The sequence below is a fragment of the Vulpes lagopus genome, chromosome 4 (assembly GCF_018345385.1).
Source record: "Vulpes lagopus strain Blue_001 chromosome 4, ASM1834538v1, whole genome shotgun sequence".
Lineage (NCBI taxonomy): Eukaryota > Metazoa > Chordata > Mammalia > Carnivora > Canidae > Vulpes > Vulpes lagopus.
In genome coordinates this window covers 126,908,789-126,922,322 of record NC_054827.1, presented here as the reverse complement: position 1 = coordinate 126,922,322, position 13,534 = coordinate 126,908,789, and the positions used below count along the sequence as shown (strand labels likewise).

Sequence of the window (13,534 nt, the reverse complement as noted above, 5' to 3'; positions counted from 1 at the left end):
TCGCTATACATAATACTGATGCTGTATCAGAATCAGATGCTCTTAGCATCTTCCAGTAAGTAAATAATCATAGCTCTGTTAACAAATTTACATGCAAAGTGAGGAAAAAGAAAAAAAGAACGAAGCAAAAGAAACAAAAATATAAAGTCCATCTGAAAAAAGAGAGGAAAAAGAAAAAAAATGAAGCAATAGAAACAAAAATAGAAGTCCACCTGAAAAAGACACTTGGATTTGATACTTTGGGAATACTATTCCCAGAACAAAAAAAGAACCAAAGTAATAAAATAAATGGATAAGAAGGCAGAATGTTTTAAATCACAATGTATAAACAGAATGAACTTTTCAAATTCTCAAAAGAGTTTCTGTTCATGCTTTATATAAATTATAAACTCTCTTAAGCAAACTGATAATGAGTCATTCATTCACTTTGTTATAATATTGTAGATGATAACTTTTATAGAAGTTGATATGAATCCTCCAAAATAGGAACCAAAGTAAATGTTACCTACTTCATATTTTCTACTCTCCAGATAAAATAAGAATTTTTGAACACTCAAAAGAGTCACAGGATAAGCAAGCACATTTGTGTAAATTCCCATGAAGTTTTTCAAACTGAATGTATAACCATTTCTTATACTCCTCTGTCACTAAGAATAATCTTTTACAAATTTTGTGGTAATTTTATTGAGGACATCAGTTAAATTTTTCAATCTGCAATTTACTTGTTTTACTAATACATTTCCACTGAGTTCAGGGAACACAACTACAGAGTACATTAAAATGTAACCTTTGAACCTCGCAGTGTAAAACATCACTTCCTGGGCAGAGATAGCACTCCAAGAACAATCAATCACTGTTAAGAAGAATATACACTCAACATTGTTAATTAGTGTTGATGCACTCTCCTCTATGCCCTCATCTGTCATGAAGATTGTTTAAAAATCTGAGTTATTAGTCTTTATTTGGGAAAGGATCTGGTTAATATCTTTAAGAGCAGAAATCATTCATCCATCCACTCTATCCCAGAGCGTGATAATTCCTACCCCCAATACAAGTTACTGATAACCACCACCCCTCCACTAACTAAGAAGCTATAAATCAGGAAGAGGGCAGCTTCTATGCAACCCCTGTTAATTTCTGTTTACAATCTATCCAACTGAGAATGTTAGCTAGTCAGAGGAGAAACTAGCTGATGGATCAGATAGTAGGAAAACATAACAGCTTAAAGATAGAAAATAACAAAATGACAAAACGCCATTGCTTATAAAACATGGATTAAATTTAAAATTAATCTTTAAAAAATTAATATTCCTGAATGTTCATTTCAATGGGAGCCTTTCCTAAAACACTGAAAGAAAAATTAAAACTGTTACTTCAACACAGATGGTTTTTGGAATTAAACACAAAAATTAACCAAAAAAGAGTCAAAACGTGTAGGTTTCTACCATTACATCAAAGTCACATTAGGAAAAGGCAAAATTACTAATTCTTTTATATTTATTTAACCTAAAATCATGATATAAAATCTATGACAGTTTATCTCAAACATGATCCCGCATAATATAACTTCAATATACTACCTAAGAAATACTCTGACATTATGCACCACGGTAAAAATTCAGTAGGCCAGTTGGGCCCGAAAGCCATCTAACAGATTCCCTGTATCTACCCATGTATTTTTCCTCATTAAGAAAACCATTTTCCCTTAATAACACATCTCCGGCCATAAACACTTCTAATTTCAACGGAGGCTTCATGAAAAGGCTTTTATTCATTCATTCAGGCACTGTTTTCAATGATGAGTTTCCTAGGTTTCATTGAGCTTGGAATTAAGTGGGGAAGATAGACAAGACACAGACAAGAACATCAGATGGCACTGAGGCTCCGCAGATAACTGAAACCAAAGAGAAAGGGACTGCAGGGCCTGTTTAGGCTGAGAGGCCAAAAAGGGGAATTCTGAGGGGATAACATTTAAGATGAGATCCAAATGACAAAATGGAGCCAGTCAAGCAAAGACCAGAAGTATTTCAAGCAGAAGAAATCCTATGGTACAAAATAACTTAGAATGTTTCAAGTACAGAAAAAAAAAAAAAAAAAAAGAAATGTGTGCCTTAGCATCTAGTGGATGAGGGAATATACAGTAGAAGAAGTCTGAGAGGCAGGCAGGGGTCAGATCACCTAGTGCTTGGCAAACTTGGATGAGGAGTTTGGAATTCGTTCTAAGAGTGATGAGAAAGTACTAGAAGAGTCATAACAATATGATTTGCCATTTGGGAACTAGATTGTAGAGGAGCAAACCCAAGAGCAGGAAGGACAGTTAGGAAGCTACTGTAGCAGTTCACACGAGAAGTGATAGTGGTGTGTCAGGCCATGACCAGGTCTACCTGTTATAAGCCCAGAAGCAGACAAAATGAAAAACCCTGAGGCTCCATGGTGTAGGCTCTGATCAAGTGAGAGAGCAAGACCTTCAAGGCCAGGAAACCAGGTACCAGACCTGGTAAATCTGGCTCCGCGAATTGCAGATACTGCCTCGTATGGTAATAAAATGTTTTTCAGGTGCTATCAGTTGTTTCCTTTCACATTGGGCTTCGGACACCATCAAACTTCAACAGAACTTCTGTAAAGTACACAGAATAAGTAGATGGCACCCTCTTTCCCATTTCGGAAGTTACTGACCAGGAATTTATGCTTACCTTGCTAGGGAAAAGTAGGGCCTTCCATGAAGATCTTTGACATAATTGTATTTATTAATCCCAACAACCAAACAGAACAAAAGACAGGCAGTCAGATTTTTAGAAAACTTAAAGGGAGCTAAGTAAAATAATAAAATTAAGACTAAAGTTAGCAGGTCCCTATCACTCCTTAAGCACTCTCTTCAGCCCAACCTTCATGCAAATGAACAAGTTAACCAAATATACATAGCTGGCACTCCAGAGTGTTTGCTGAATTAAAATACTCTACCCATCATATGGTATGGGAAGTATCAATCTAAAAAATAAAAATAAAAATATGATGATGACAAAGAAATTCTCTGGGAACCTTTCCCTCTAGGCCACTTTTTAAAAATATGTTTCAGTTCTTTTAATTTGTAATTTGTGATCATTCAAATTGAAGCTATAGCTAGTGTTTTTAAAAGGTTATTATAAGTAATAATAATAATAATAATACTTCTGAGCACTTACAGTGTACAGGCTAATGTTAAGGGCTTTCCATGTAATATCTCATTTAATCTTTACACCAGCTTTCCCAGACAGCAGCTATTATCCTTACCTGCAGACAAGGAAGTTGAGGTGTACAGATACAAAGTAACCTGTTTGTCACACTGATGTTAAGTGAAGAAACTGGGCTTGTAAAAGCAAAATATACAGACATTCAAAGCCCTATGATCTTAACCACAATTCAATACTTCATTTAAAATCAAAAAGAGTACAAAGACACTAACAAGTGTCTTAGAGCCTTTCAGAATAGAATATAGAATAAAAAATTTGTTTTAGGCATTATACACTGAAATAATTTAGTCATTACCAACTCTATTTTGTAAAAGTAAATCTTTTCCTCTACTGGCTACTTCATTAACCTATTCTAGTTACTCTTTATATTTAAACAAAATAAAACACAGTTTTTAATAAAAAATAAACTCATAATTCATCTTTAACCTAAGAATACCTTCAATCCTCAGCCCAAATTTCTGTGAATTTACTATATTTTAATAAAAAACAAATGATTTTATAACATTAATTATAAGTTCTTCCTATAAAACAAATTCACACATACATACATATATGCATACTTCCTCTCCTCTCCCTCCCGCTCTCTCCCTCTCTCCTTCCCCGTCTCTCTTCCTCTCTCTCCCTGTATAGAAATTTTCTATCTTATACTTCTGCTAAACCTTGGCTAAAAATTGGCTACTGTTGGAATACCTGGGTGGCTCAGTCATTAAAGCGTCAGACGGGGGATTTCGGCTCAAGTCATGATCTCATGGATTGTGGGATTGATCAAGCCCCACATGAGGCTCCTCACTCAGCATGGAGTTAGCTTGGGATTCTCTCTCTTCCTCTCTCTCTGCTCCAGCCTCCATGCTATGCCTCCCCCACCCTACTCCCTGCTGCCTACTCAAACATACAGGTGCTCTCGCTCTCTAAAATAAATAAAATCGGGATCCCTGGGTGGCGCAGCGGTTTGGCGCCTGCCTTTGGCCCAGGGCGCGACCCTGGAGACCCGGGATCGAGTCCCACATCGGGCTCCCGGTGCATGGAGCCTGCTTCTTCCTCTGCCTGTGTCTCTGCCTCTCTCTCTCTCTGTGACTATCATAAATAAATTAAAAAATTTAAAAATAAAATAAAATAAAATAAATAAAATCTTCTTAAAAATAGAATAAAATGAAAGTTGGCTACTGCCACCAATATTTTCATAGCCTATACATATTTCTTTTCTTTTTTTTTTTTTTTTTTATTATTTATTTATGATAGTCATACAGAGAGAGAGAGAGAGAGAGGCAGAGACATAGGCAGAGGGAGAAGCAGGCTCCATGCACCAGGAGCCTGACGTGGGATTCGATCCCAGGTCTCCAGGATCGCGCCCTGGGCCAAAGCAGGCGCCAAACCGCTGCGCCACCAGGGATCCCCCATATTTCTTTTCAACATATGCTTTCTATTTTGCAACTTAGAAAGTTGCAAAGAACAGGACACAATGATGAGTTTTTAAAAGCACAGTTAGGTAGATGACTCCCTGTAAATAAGGAACATAATAATCCAATTTCAGATGCCTTCCCATCATGTTTCCTTTGCTTTGCCTTTAATCCATATGTAAAATCTTTGCTTTCTAATATAATTTTGTTCCCCAAAACAGAAGATGAGTACATACTACTACATTGATATAACATTAACTTGGAAACACAGATTTCCAAGATCTTTTGTTACATGACCATATGAAATCAGGCCAGTGACAGAGTATGCAATAAATAATATCCAGGAAAATGTTCACCTTATAATCTCTTCATTTTACAAATGTAACATTATATGTAACTGCACACTTTATTCTATGATCTCATTCTGAAAAAGAGTATTATAAATACAAGGAAAGGGCTAGAGCTAAACCAAAAGCTAAAAAACTCAACTTTTTATGCTATTAAATCTCAAACATAACACTATAATATTTTTTTTGCATAAATTCATATAACTTATATAAATGTTTGTTTTTAAATCTTAGGAATTGCATCACAGCACAGTCCAATAGCCCATCTAGTCCAACAGCCTCTCTTTGACAGTGACCAATGGCAGATGCCTCACAGGACAGCATAAACACATAACATAATGTATATAATTATGTGCCACTATACCATTACTCTAGATGGTAGTCAGATTATGTCTTGAAAGAAATGAAAACAATTCTCAACCCCCATCCTTTTCCTGCTCTACAATTTCCTAAAAGGTGATGAGAAACTGCCAATAAAGCGCAAATTTAACCATAACATAAGCCAGTGGCAACTAAGAAACAATCTCCTAAAAATGAAAAGTTGCACTCAGAAATAGAACTAAGGTCATCAAAACTTATGATTTCTGAGCACTGGGTATTATGCTAGATGTTGGCAAATTGAACTCCAATTAAAAAAAATTAAAAAAAAATTTATGATTTCTAAAGGGGAATTTCAATGAATTGAAAAGCATCTGATTCATTAAATTAGAATCATTTATGAACAGAAGAGCAAAATTCAACTAAAGCTTAAAAAAAACTCTATCTCTTACCCAAGTCATCCATTTCATGATATATAATACTATTTTCTAAAAAAAAAAAGTATTATAAAATTTATATTTTTAACTCTTCAGAGAAATGGTATCCACACCTGTTTTATAATGGTTTTAAAGTAAGGCTTGGATTTATTAAATGTTCATCTAAGTGTGCAAAACCACATAATGAAGAAATTTTGGTTTAGTCCTTCAGGAAGTACTATTTCCTAAATAATTACAGACTAAAAAAAATGCACTATACTTTTAAAGACCTTTGGAGAAGATAATTCTCTTGGTAGTATACTTGGTATTGGTTTAACAATGCTTGTAGTCAGGAAACTATTCCTGACCTAAATCCTCCATGGTATAATTTAAATTCATTTTCTCTTTTTCTGACCTCAAATAGTTGTAGAAGATTAGGTCATATCATAATATTTTATATATTTAAAAACCCTTACTAACGTCTCCTTTTCCAGGTAACTACATTGCAGGACTATGAACCAACTAACAGTCTTGTACTAAATTCAGTCTTATAATTTCATATGCTGTATATTATAGCCCAAGAGACAGATCTCAAAAATTACTTACCCACCATTTTTACCAATCACTACTCCTCCCCAACATACTCTCTTAAAAACATATTTTACAACAAACGCCAAAAATTTAGAAAGAGAACTTTATGAGAAATGAGAGTAAGGAACAACACACACAAAATTCCACTGCTTTCTTTCCTAGAAACAGAGGATCACTAATGAAATCTATCTCTCAAAATCTCTAGGGCAGAGCTGAAGCTGCAGTGCAGTATCATAAAATCTGCAGCTGTGCTGCTGTTCTTAACAGTCCATGCTGCTTCCTCAGACCACAGGAAGCCAAAACACACCATCAGAACAGAACTTACCTGAACAAGAACTGGCCAAAGCAGCAGAGCAGTTACAACAGATCAAGCATCAAAACTGTACTGAAAACATTGTATACATCTTTAAATATGGTCTCCTCCAGCAATGTACTTACTCCAGGAAAGCTGAATCTTTTATGTTTCTAAACATCAACATTTTTGTAAAAATAAAGACTATAGGATAGTCTATGGACAGGATAGCTACCATCCATAAATAAGCATTAATAACTTACTTTTATTGCCCACCAACGCAACCAGCGGCTGAGTTTCTGACTCCTCGCTCACTTTCTTCACCACAGAATACCAGTCTTCCAAATTCTCAAAGCTTTGATAATTTGTAATATCATATACCAAGAGAATTCCCTGTCACAAAAGAGTTACAGAATCTTTGTAAGGTACTTGGCATATGCATGGTAAGTTAAAATAAATTCAAGAAAATTGTATCATAGAGGTAAAAAAGCTTCACAGTCTACAATCCTGCCTGTAACTTTCACGAGGTCAAACATTTAAACCTTTCAATAAATAACCATCTGCTGCTGCTCTTTTTAAATATTTTCAAAAATGGAGATTCCATGACATCCCTTGATAGTCAATTTTAATGTTTAACACAATTTTCTTTAAATGAAATAAGTCGATTTCCTCTGTTGGCCCTCTGTGCATTTGGAGAACAACATGAGAGTATCCTCTTTATAATAACCCTTCATGTACTTGAAGATAGTTAAGTAACTCCTTTACCGTCTCCTTTCCAGAATAAACAAACTCAATTCCTTAAACTTGCCTCAAAGGACCTATTTTCTATCCCTTTAATCATAGTTGTTGGGTTCTTCCCAGGACACACTACATACAGCTTTTTGACATCCTCTTTAAAATGAGCAATGTAAAACTGGACATGATACTGTAATAAGAGCCTGAACAAAGCCAAATATAACAGAGGGATTGCTTCCTGCCTCTTATATATCATATTCCTTTTAATATATCCCATTATTTTGTGTGGGAAGGAGAAGTATGTACATACACAAAAATAACAGTGCCACATTCTTGATTCTCATCCAGTTTGTGGTCAAACACTTAATCAAAGTTCTGCATATAGTGTAAGTCTGGACCCTAATAGCATTATGTCTCCTTCTTCTTAGGTTATAATCATAAATTTTAACTACATTTTTGTACCTACTATGTACCTTGACATATATTTAGACCTTTTCATTAGGCCTTACAGCAATCATGCAACAGTGGTATTCTTATTCTCATTATACTAATAAACAGACGTTATAATAACCAGGTCACACAGCTAGGCAAGTGATGAAGCCAGATATGAATCAAGGGCTGAATGAATATAAAGCCCGCTCATTCGTTCTATAAGCATTTGTCTGCCAACTATATGCCAAGCATTGTGCTGGGTCCTAGGGGTATAAATTACAAACCTCAAGACACTGTCTTGCAACAAGGCCAGGTACGTAAACAGACAAGTATAGAACACACATACCAGTGATATGCTGGTAAATATTAATCAACTGCCTAGGGTTGTGGTAGGGGTACGGAATTTCAGAGTATGATTTGTAGAATTTACCTATTTTTTATGGTGTAAATACTCCACTAGGGCCATTTTAAAGCTACTGAGGTCACTTTACTGAGGAGAGCTGGGTAGGACACCACCATATTACACCTGCACCATACAAATACACTAAACATAAATAATCTCAAAAACATAAATAACAAAAATATATGATAAAATAATTAGTAAATGACATATTTGTGTATGTATCTTTGTTTCTAGCATATTTTATGAGTTTATATATAATTTTTAAACATGAATGTATTCAACTGGGTCACAAAAATTTCCAAAAACTTAACGACTGACTTTCTCAAGCCAGTTATAGCATATTACTCTTATAACTTTCTAATACCATGCTCTTTTATTGAATTATACCTGGCTCCCAAGTCACTTAGCTTCCCTGGATCTCAGGTTGTTTTGCCTCTAAAATTAGATCATTAAAAGTAAATGGTCTGTAAGATCCCTTCCAGTTTAAAAATTCTAAAATTTTTATGCAAAATCACTTGACTGATTCATTTTGATAACTCAGACACCTATCTCTATTTTCCCAAATGCTTTGAAATAATGCCCAACATAGAATTATTTGAAATACTCAGCAAAAGTCCACTTTTCTTATTAAGAATAATGCCACAGGGGTGCCTGGGTAGCTCAGTCAGCTGGGCATCTGACTCCTGGTTTCAGTTCAGGTCATAAGATCAAGCCCCGGGTTGGGCTCCGTGTTCCATGGAATCTGCTTGGGATTCTTTCCCTCTTCCTCTTTCTCCCCCTCTGCCTCTCCTGTACACACATGCATCCATGCGCACACACGTGCACTCTCTCTCTCATACATAAGTACATAAAATCTTAAAGAAAAAAGAAGAAAAATGCCCCAGAACTGGCCTTTGAAGAAAACTAATCTTCAACCTACTGACTCTATGTCCAGTTGACTTGAATGATACAATATATTGTGTTAAAAGAGCTTTGCCCTGAAAGTCAGATTGTTATTGGATTGCAGTTTTGGCCCTACCACCTGCTGATCTTGGGGAATGCTTCTGTCATTCACCTTTATAATACTTGCCATGTCTACACAATTATGTGAAGTATAAAAATAGACTTATTCTTTTTTAAATATTCTATTTATTTATTTATTTATTTATTTGAGAGACAGAGAACAAGAGAAAGCTTGAGTGGGGGGAGAGGTGAATGGAGAGGGAGTAGAAGACTCTCTGATGAGTAAGGAGCCTGATGCAGGACTCAATCCCAAGACCCTGGGATCCTGACCTGAGCCAAAGGCAGATGCTTAACCAACTGAGCCATTTAGGCACCCCAAAACAGACTTATTTAAAAAAAAACATGCTACATAATTGCTGGGAATATCTTATTATTCGAGTAAGAATCACATTTTCAAGGCAACTTTGAGATAGTTTTTACACTCATAGGTTGAGCCATTGACCTAGGATACCTCTTAAACCTTAAGACTGGGATGCCCCTGTGGCTCAGTGGTTGAACGTCTGCCTTTGGCTCAAGTCGTGATCCTAGTCCCAGGACTGAGTCCCATATCGGGCTCCCCGCATGGAGCCTGCTTTTCCCTCTGTCAGTGTCTCTGCCTCTCTCTGTATGTCTCTCATGAATAAATACATAAAAGCTTTAAAAAAATAAAAAAATAAAAAATAATAATAAACCTTAAGATTTTTGTAACTCTTCTAAATCAACATATGAAAATCTTCACCTCAGCATGGGTCAGTATGTGAATATGATAGAATACGCAAATAAAATGTGGTCACCATCCCGTTTGTTATCAGTACTAGAGCAGAACTACAGAATAAAAATTACATACTACTGGGGCACCCAGGTGGCTCTGTTGATTAAGCCTCTGACTCTTGACCTCAGCTCAGGTCTGCATCTCAAGGTCATGAGTTCAAGTCCCACATTGGATTCCATGCTGGGCATGGAGCCTACTTACAAAAAAAAAAAATCAGGGCACCTGGGTGGCTCAGTCCATGAAGTGTCTGCCTTTGACTCAGGTCACTGTCCCAGGGTCCTGGGATGGAGCCCCACATCATACTCCCCTGCTCAGCAGGGATTCCACTTCTTCTTCACTCTCTTCCTCTGCCCCTCCCCCACCACTAGCAGGCTCTCTCTCTCCCTCTAATAAATAAAATGTTTTTAATTAAATACTACAGGAGTTAGTAAACTATGGCCCCAGGTCAAATTTGGCTCAAAGACCATATCTATAAATAAACTTGCATTGAAATATAGTCATACTTATTTGTTTAAGTATCATCAATGGCTGCTTTTATACTACAACTAACTGCAGAACTGAGTAGCTACAACAGAGACAGTATGGCTTGTGAAACCTAAAATATTTTTTATCTGGTTCTCTAAGGAAAAGTTTGCTAATTCCTGATCTAGATCAATGTGTCCTATATTTTTCAGAGAGCAATACTTAGGAATCTTCCAGAACTCATAAGAAAGGGAGAATAAATGCCTCTCATTAATCTAACTATCCACCAACCCAAACATCTGTTCACATACTCCAGTCTCAATAACACCTTAACGTAAAAAAAAACATGATTCCATCTTTGCTCCTAACATGACAATCTTTCATCGGTTCTGACCTACACCAATGAGGTCAAAATCTGAAAAGGGAAAATGAGAAAACCAAAAAGGCATTAAAATACAAAAAAAGTTCTAGAATTTTCAGTTTCAACTCTGACCTGTAAAAAGCCTGGAAGTCATCACGTCTATCCTTACAGTAAGAAAAAACCTAGACAAACTAAAAATCAATGACTTTTCTTGGACAAAGCAGAGAGCTGAGTTTGCAGAATAAATCACCACTCTGAAATATGGGAGTTGGATGAATCCAAAGAGTCAGAGCCAAAATGAACTTACCTGAAGCAGAAGCCACTATGGCCAGTAAAGGGTGGCAACATTTAAATAACAATTTTGATAAACTGCTGGAGGCTGCGTGTGATCCACTTTGAGAATGAAAAACTGCAAGGCAATACTGTTACGGGGATAAACTCATGGATTTTACCTGCAGAAATCCCATCAGATCCTCTTGGTAAAGCATCAAGAAAGATTGTTCACATGGCTCTGACATGGCGAGGGAGAAATGAACCATTTTAAAATACACCCAGAGTACTATCCATTAAAAAAGGCATACTGTCCAGGAAAAATGCTTAGTCGGTGTCCTATTTCACACAGGGAGAGGACTGGTTCCCATCTCCAGGCCCTTCTAGCCATCCTGTCTCACCCAAGTGGGAAGAGCTAATAAATACCTGTGACAGTCACAGCCAAGGAACACAGGTCCACTATAACACTGTGACTTAATCATAAGAGTATAGAATGCTTCCCTGCCTCCATACTTTACCATAACACCAACTGGGATCCAGTGTAATAGTAGTATATTACACTTGAAAGAGCTGCAAAACAAACTTCAAAGGAAGAGTTCTTTGAGAAAGGGGAGAAAAAAACAAGGATATTAGAGGAACTGGATGTCTCTGGCACCTAGAGCCTCAGCAAACATTCAGACAGACCAACTCCTGGCCAATTAACATAAAACCTCACACTAAAGGCCTATTTACCTGAGTTCTTATTACTCTACACATCATATCTCACTTTCAAGAAAAAATTAGAAGACACACTAAAAGGCAGTTTGAAGGAAAAAGCATTAGAACCAGACTCAAATATGATATGGATTTTGGAATCATCAGATCAGAACTATAAAACAACTATGATAAATATTTTTAAAAAGGTTCCAATGGCTAGGTCATTTCAAAAAGGGCTTTGTGGAACTAAAACCAAGGGCTCTTAACTCTGTGACCAAATATTAGAGTTCTCCATAGGATGTAATAGTGCTATGTTTTCCTGAAGAGATACAAGATTTAGCTGCTTCTATCCAGGACTGGTCAAGTAGGAAAGAAGAAATGTCTTTCAAATATACATTTGTCCTCAGGGCTATTTTGAAGATTATGGTTCTGACTTCTAGAGGAACTACAGTGATTGGCAGCAGAAGAAAATAAAAATTTAATGACTTAAAAAGTTCCAATGGAAAAGGTAGACAAAATACAAGAACTGATGGATAATGTACACAAAGAGATGGACACACTAAGAATAATAAAAAGGAAATGCTAGATATCAAAACTACTACAACAGAAATGAAGAATGCCATTGAGGGGCTCATCAGTAGACTAGACACAGCCTAGGAAAGAATTTGTAAGCTTTAAGGTAACAGAAATTTCCAAAACTGAAATGCAAAGAGAAAAAGAATGAATAAAACAGAACATCAAAAAAACTATGTGACAATTCTGAATGGGATATCATACATGTAACTGTACTACCAGAAGGAGAAAAGAGAATAGAACTTAAATATTTGAAGTAACAATAGCCAAGAAATTTCCACAAATCAATTAAAGACACTAAACCACAGATCTAGAAATCTCAGAAGACAATAGGACAAATGCCAAAAAAATTACATGTAGGCACACCATATATTCAAACTAACACAAAACACTACGAGGGGCACCTTGGTCGCTCAGTCGGTTAGGTGTCTAACTCTTGATTTTGGTTCAGATCGTGATCTCAGGGTCATGAGATTGGCATGGAGCCTGCTTAAGATTCTCTCTTCCTCTCCCTCTGCTTGCCAACCCTCCCCCACAGCCTCTCACTCACACATGTTCTCGCTCTCTCTTAAAACGAATAAACTGGGATCCCTCGGTGGCTCAGCAGTTTAGTGCCTGCCTTCGGCCCAGGGCGTGATCCTGGAGTCCCAGGATCGAATCCCATATCGGACTCCTTTAGTGCCTGCGTTCGGCCCAGGGCGTGATCCTGGAGTCCCAGGATCGAATCCCATATCGGACTCCTTGCCTGCTTCTCCCTCTGCCTGTGTCTCTGCTTCTCTCCCTCTCTCTGTGTCTCTCATGAATAAATAAATAAAAATCTTTAAAAAAAAAATAAACTAAGAGAAAAATCTTAAAAGAAGCCTGGGGTGAGAGAAGGGTTGATGAGAGGAACTACTACGTTATCTCTAGAGGAACATGGATAAGAATTACAGAGAAACTATATAAGAAAAGAAAGGAGCGAAATATTTAAAATGTTGAAAAAGGAAAGGACCAATCTAGAATTGTATATGTAAAATTATGCTACATAAGTGAGAGAGAAATAGACTTTCTCAAAATAAACAAAACCTGAGGGACTTCATAGCTAGCAAACCTACCCTGAACAAACATTAAAAGAGGCCCTCAGGGAGAGAGAAATGATATGGGTCAGAAACTGATTTCTATATAAAGAATGGAAGAGTATCAGAAAAGGAGTAAGTAAAGGTAAAATAAAAGCATTTTTTTATTCTTAGATTATATAAAATACTTTTTTTAAATACAA

At 36.5% G+C, this 13,534-nt stretch overlaps 1 protein-coding gene and 1 non-coding gene across 3 annotated transcripts in view; one reads left to right on the top strand and one right to left on the bottom strand.

Moving 5' to 3' along the window:
* Positions 1-13,534, bottom strand: part of RAB28 (RAB28, member RAS oncogene family) — a 105,628-nt gene that overhangs the window by 75,381 nt on the left and 16,713 nt on the right. For both annotated transcript variants that reach the window (XM_041753075.1, XM_041753074.1), the window contains exon 4: positions 6,855-6,984. In XM_041753075.1, coding sequence (XP_041609009.1) covers positions 6,855-6,984 — 130 coding nt within the window. The remainder of the gene's footprint in view (positions 1-6,854; positions 6,985-13,534) is intronic.
* Positions 11,922-12,038, top strand: LOC121490283. Its single transcript, XR_005987603.1, has one exon. It is a non-coding gene; the product is annotated as a small nucleolar RNA SNORA25 (small nucleolar RNA).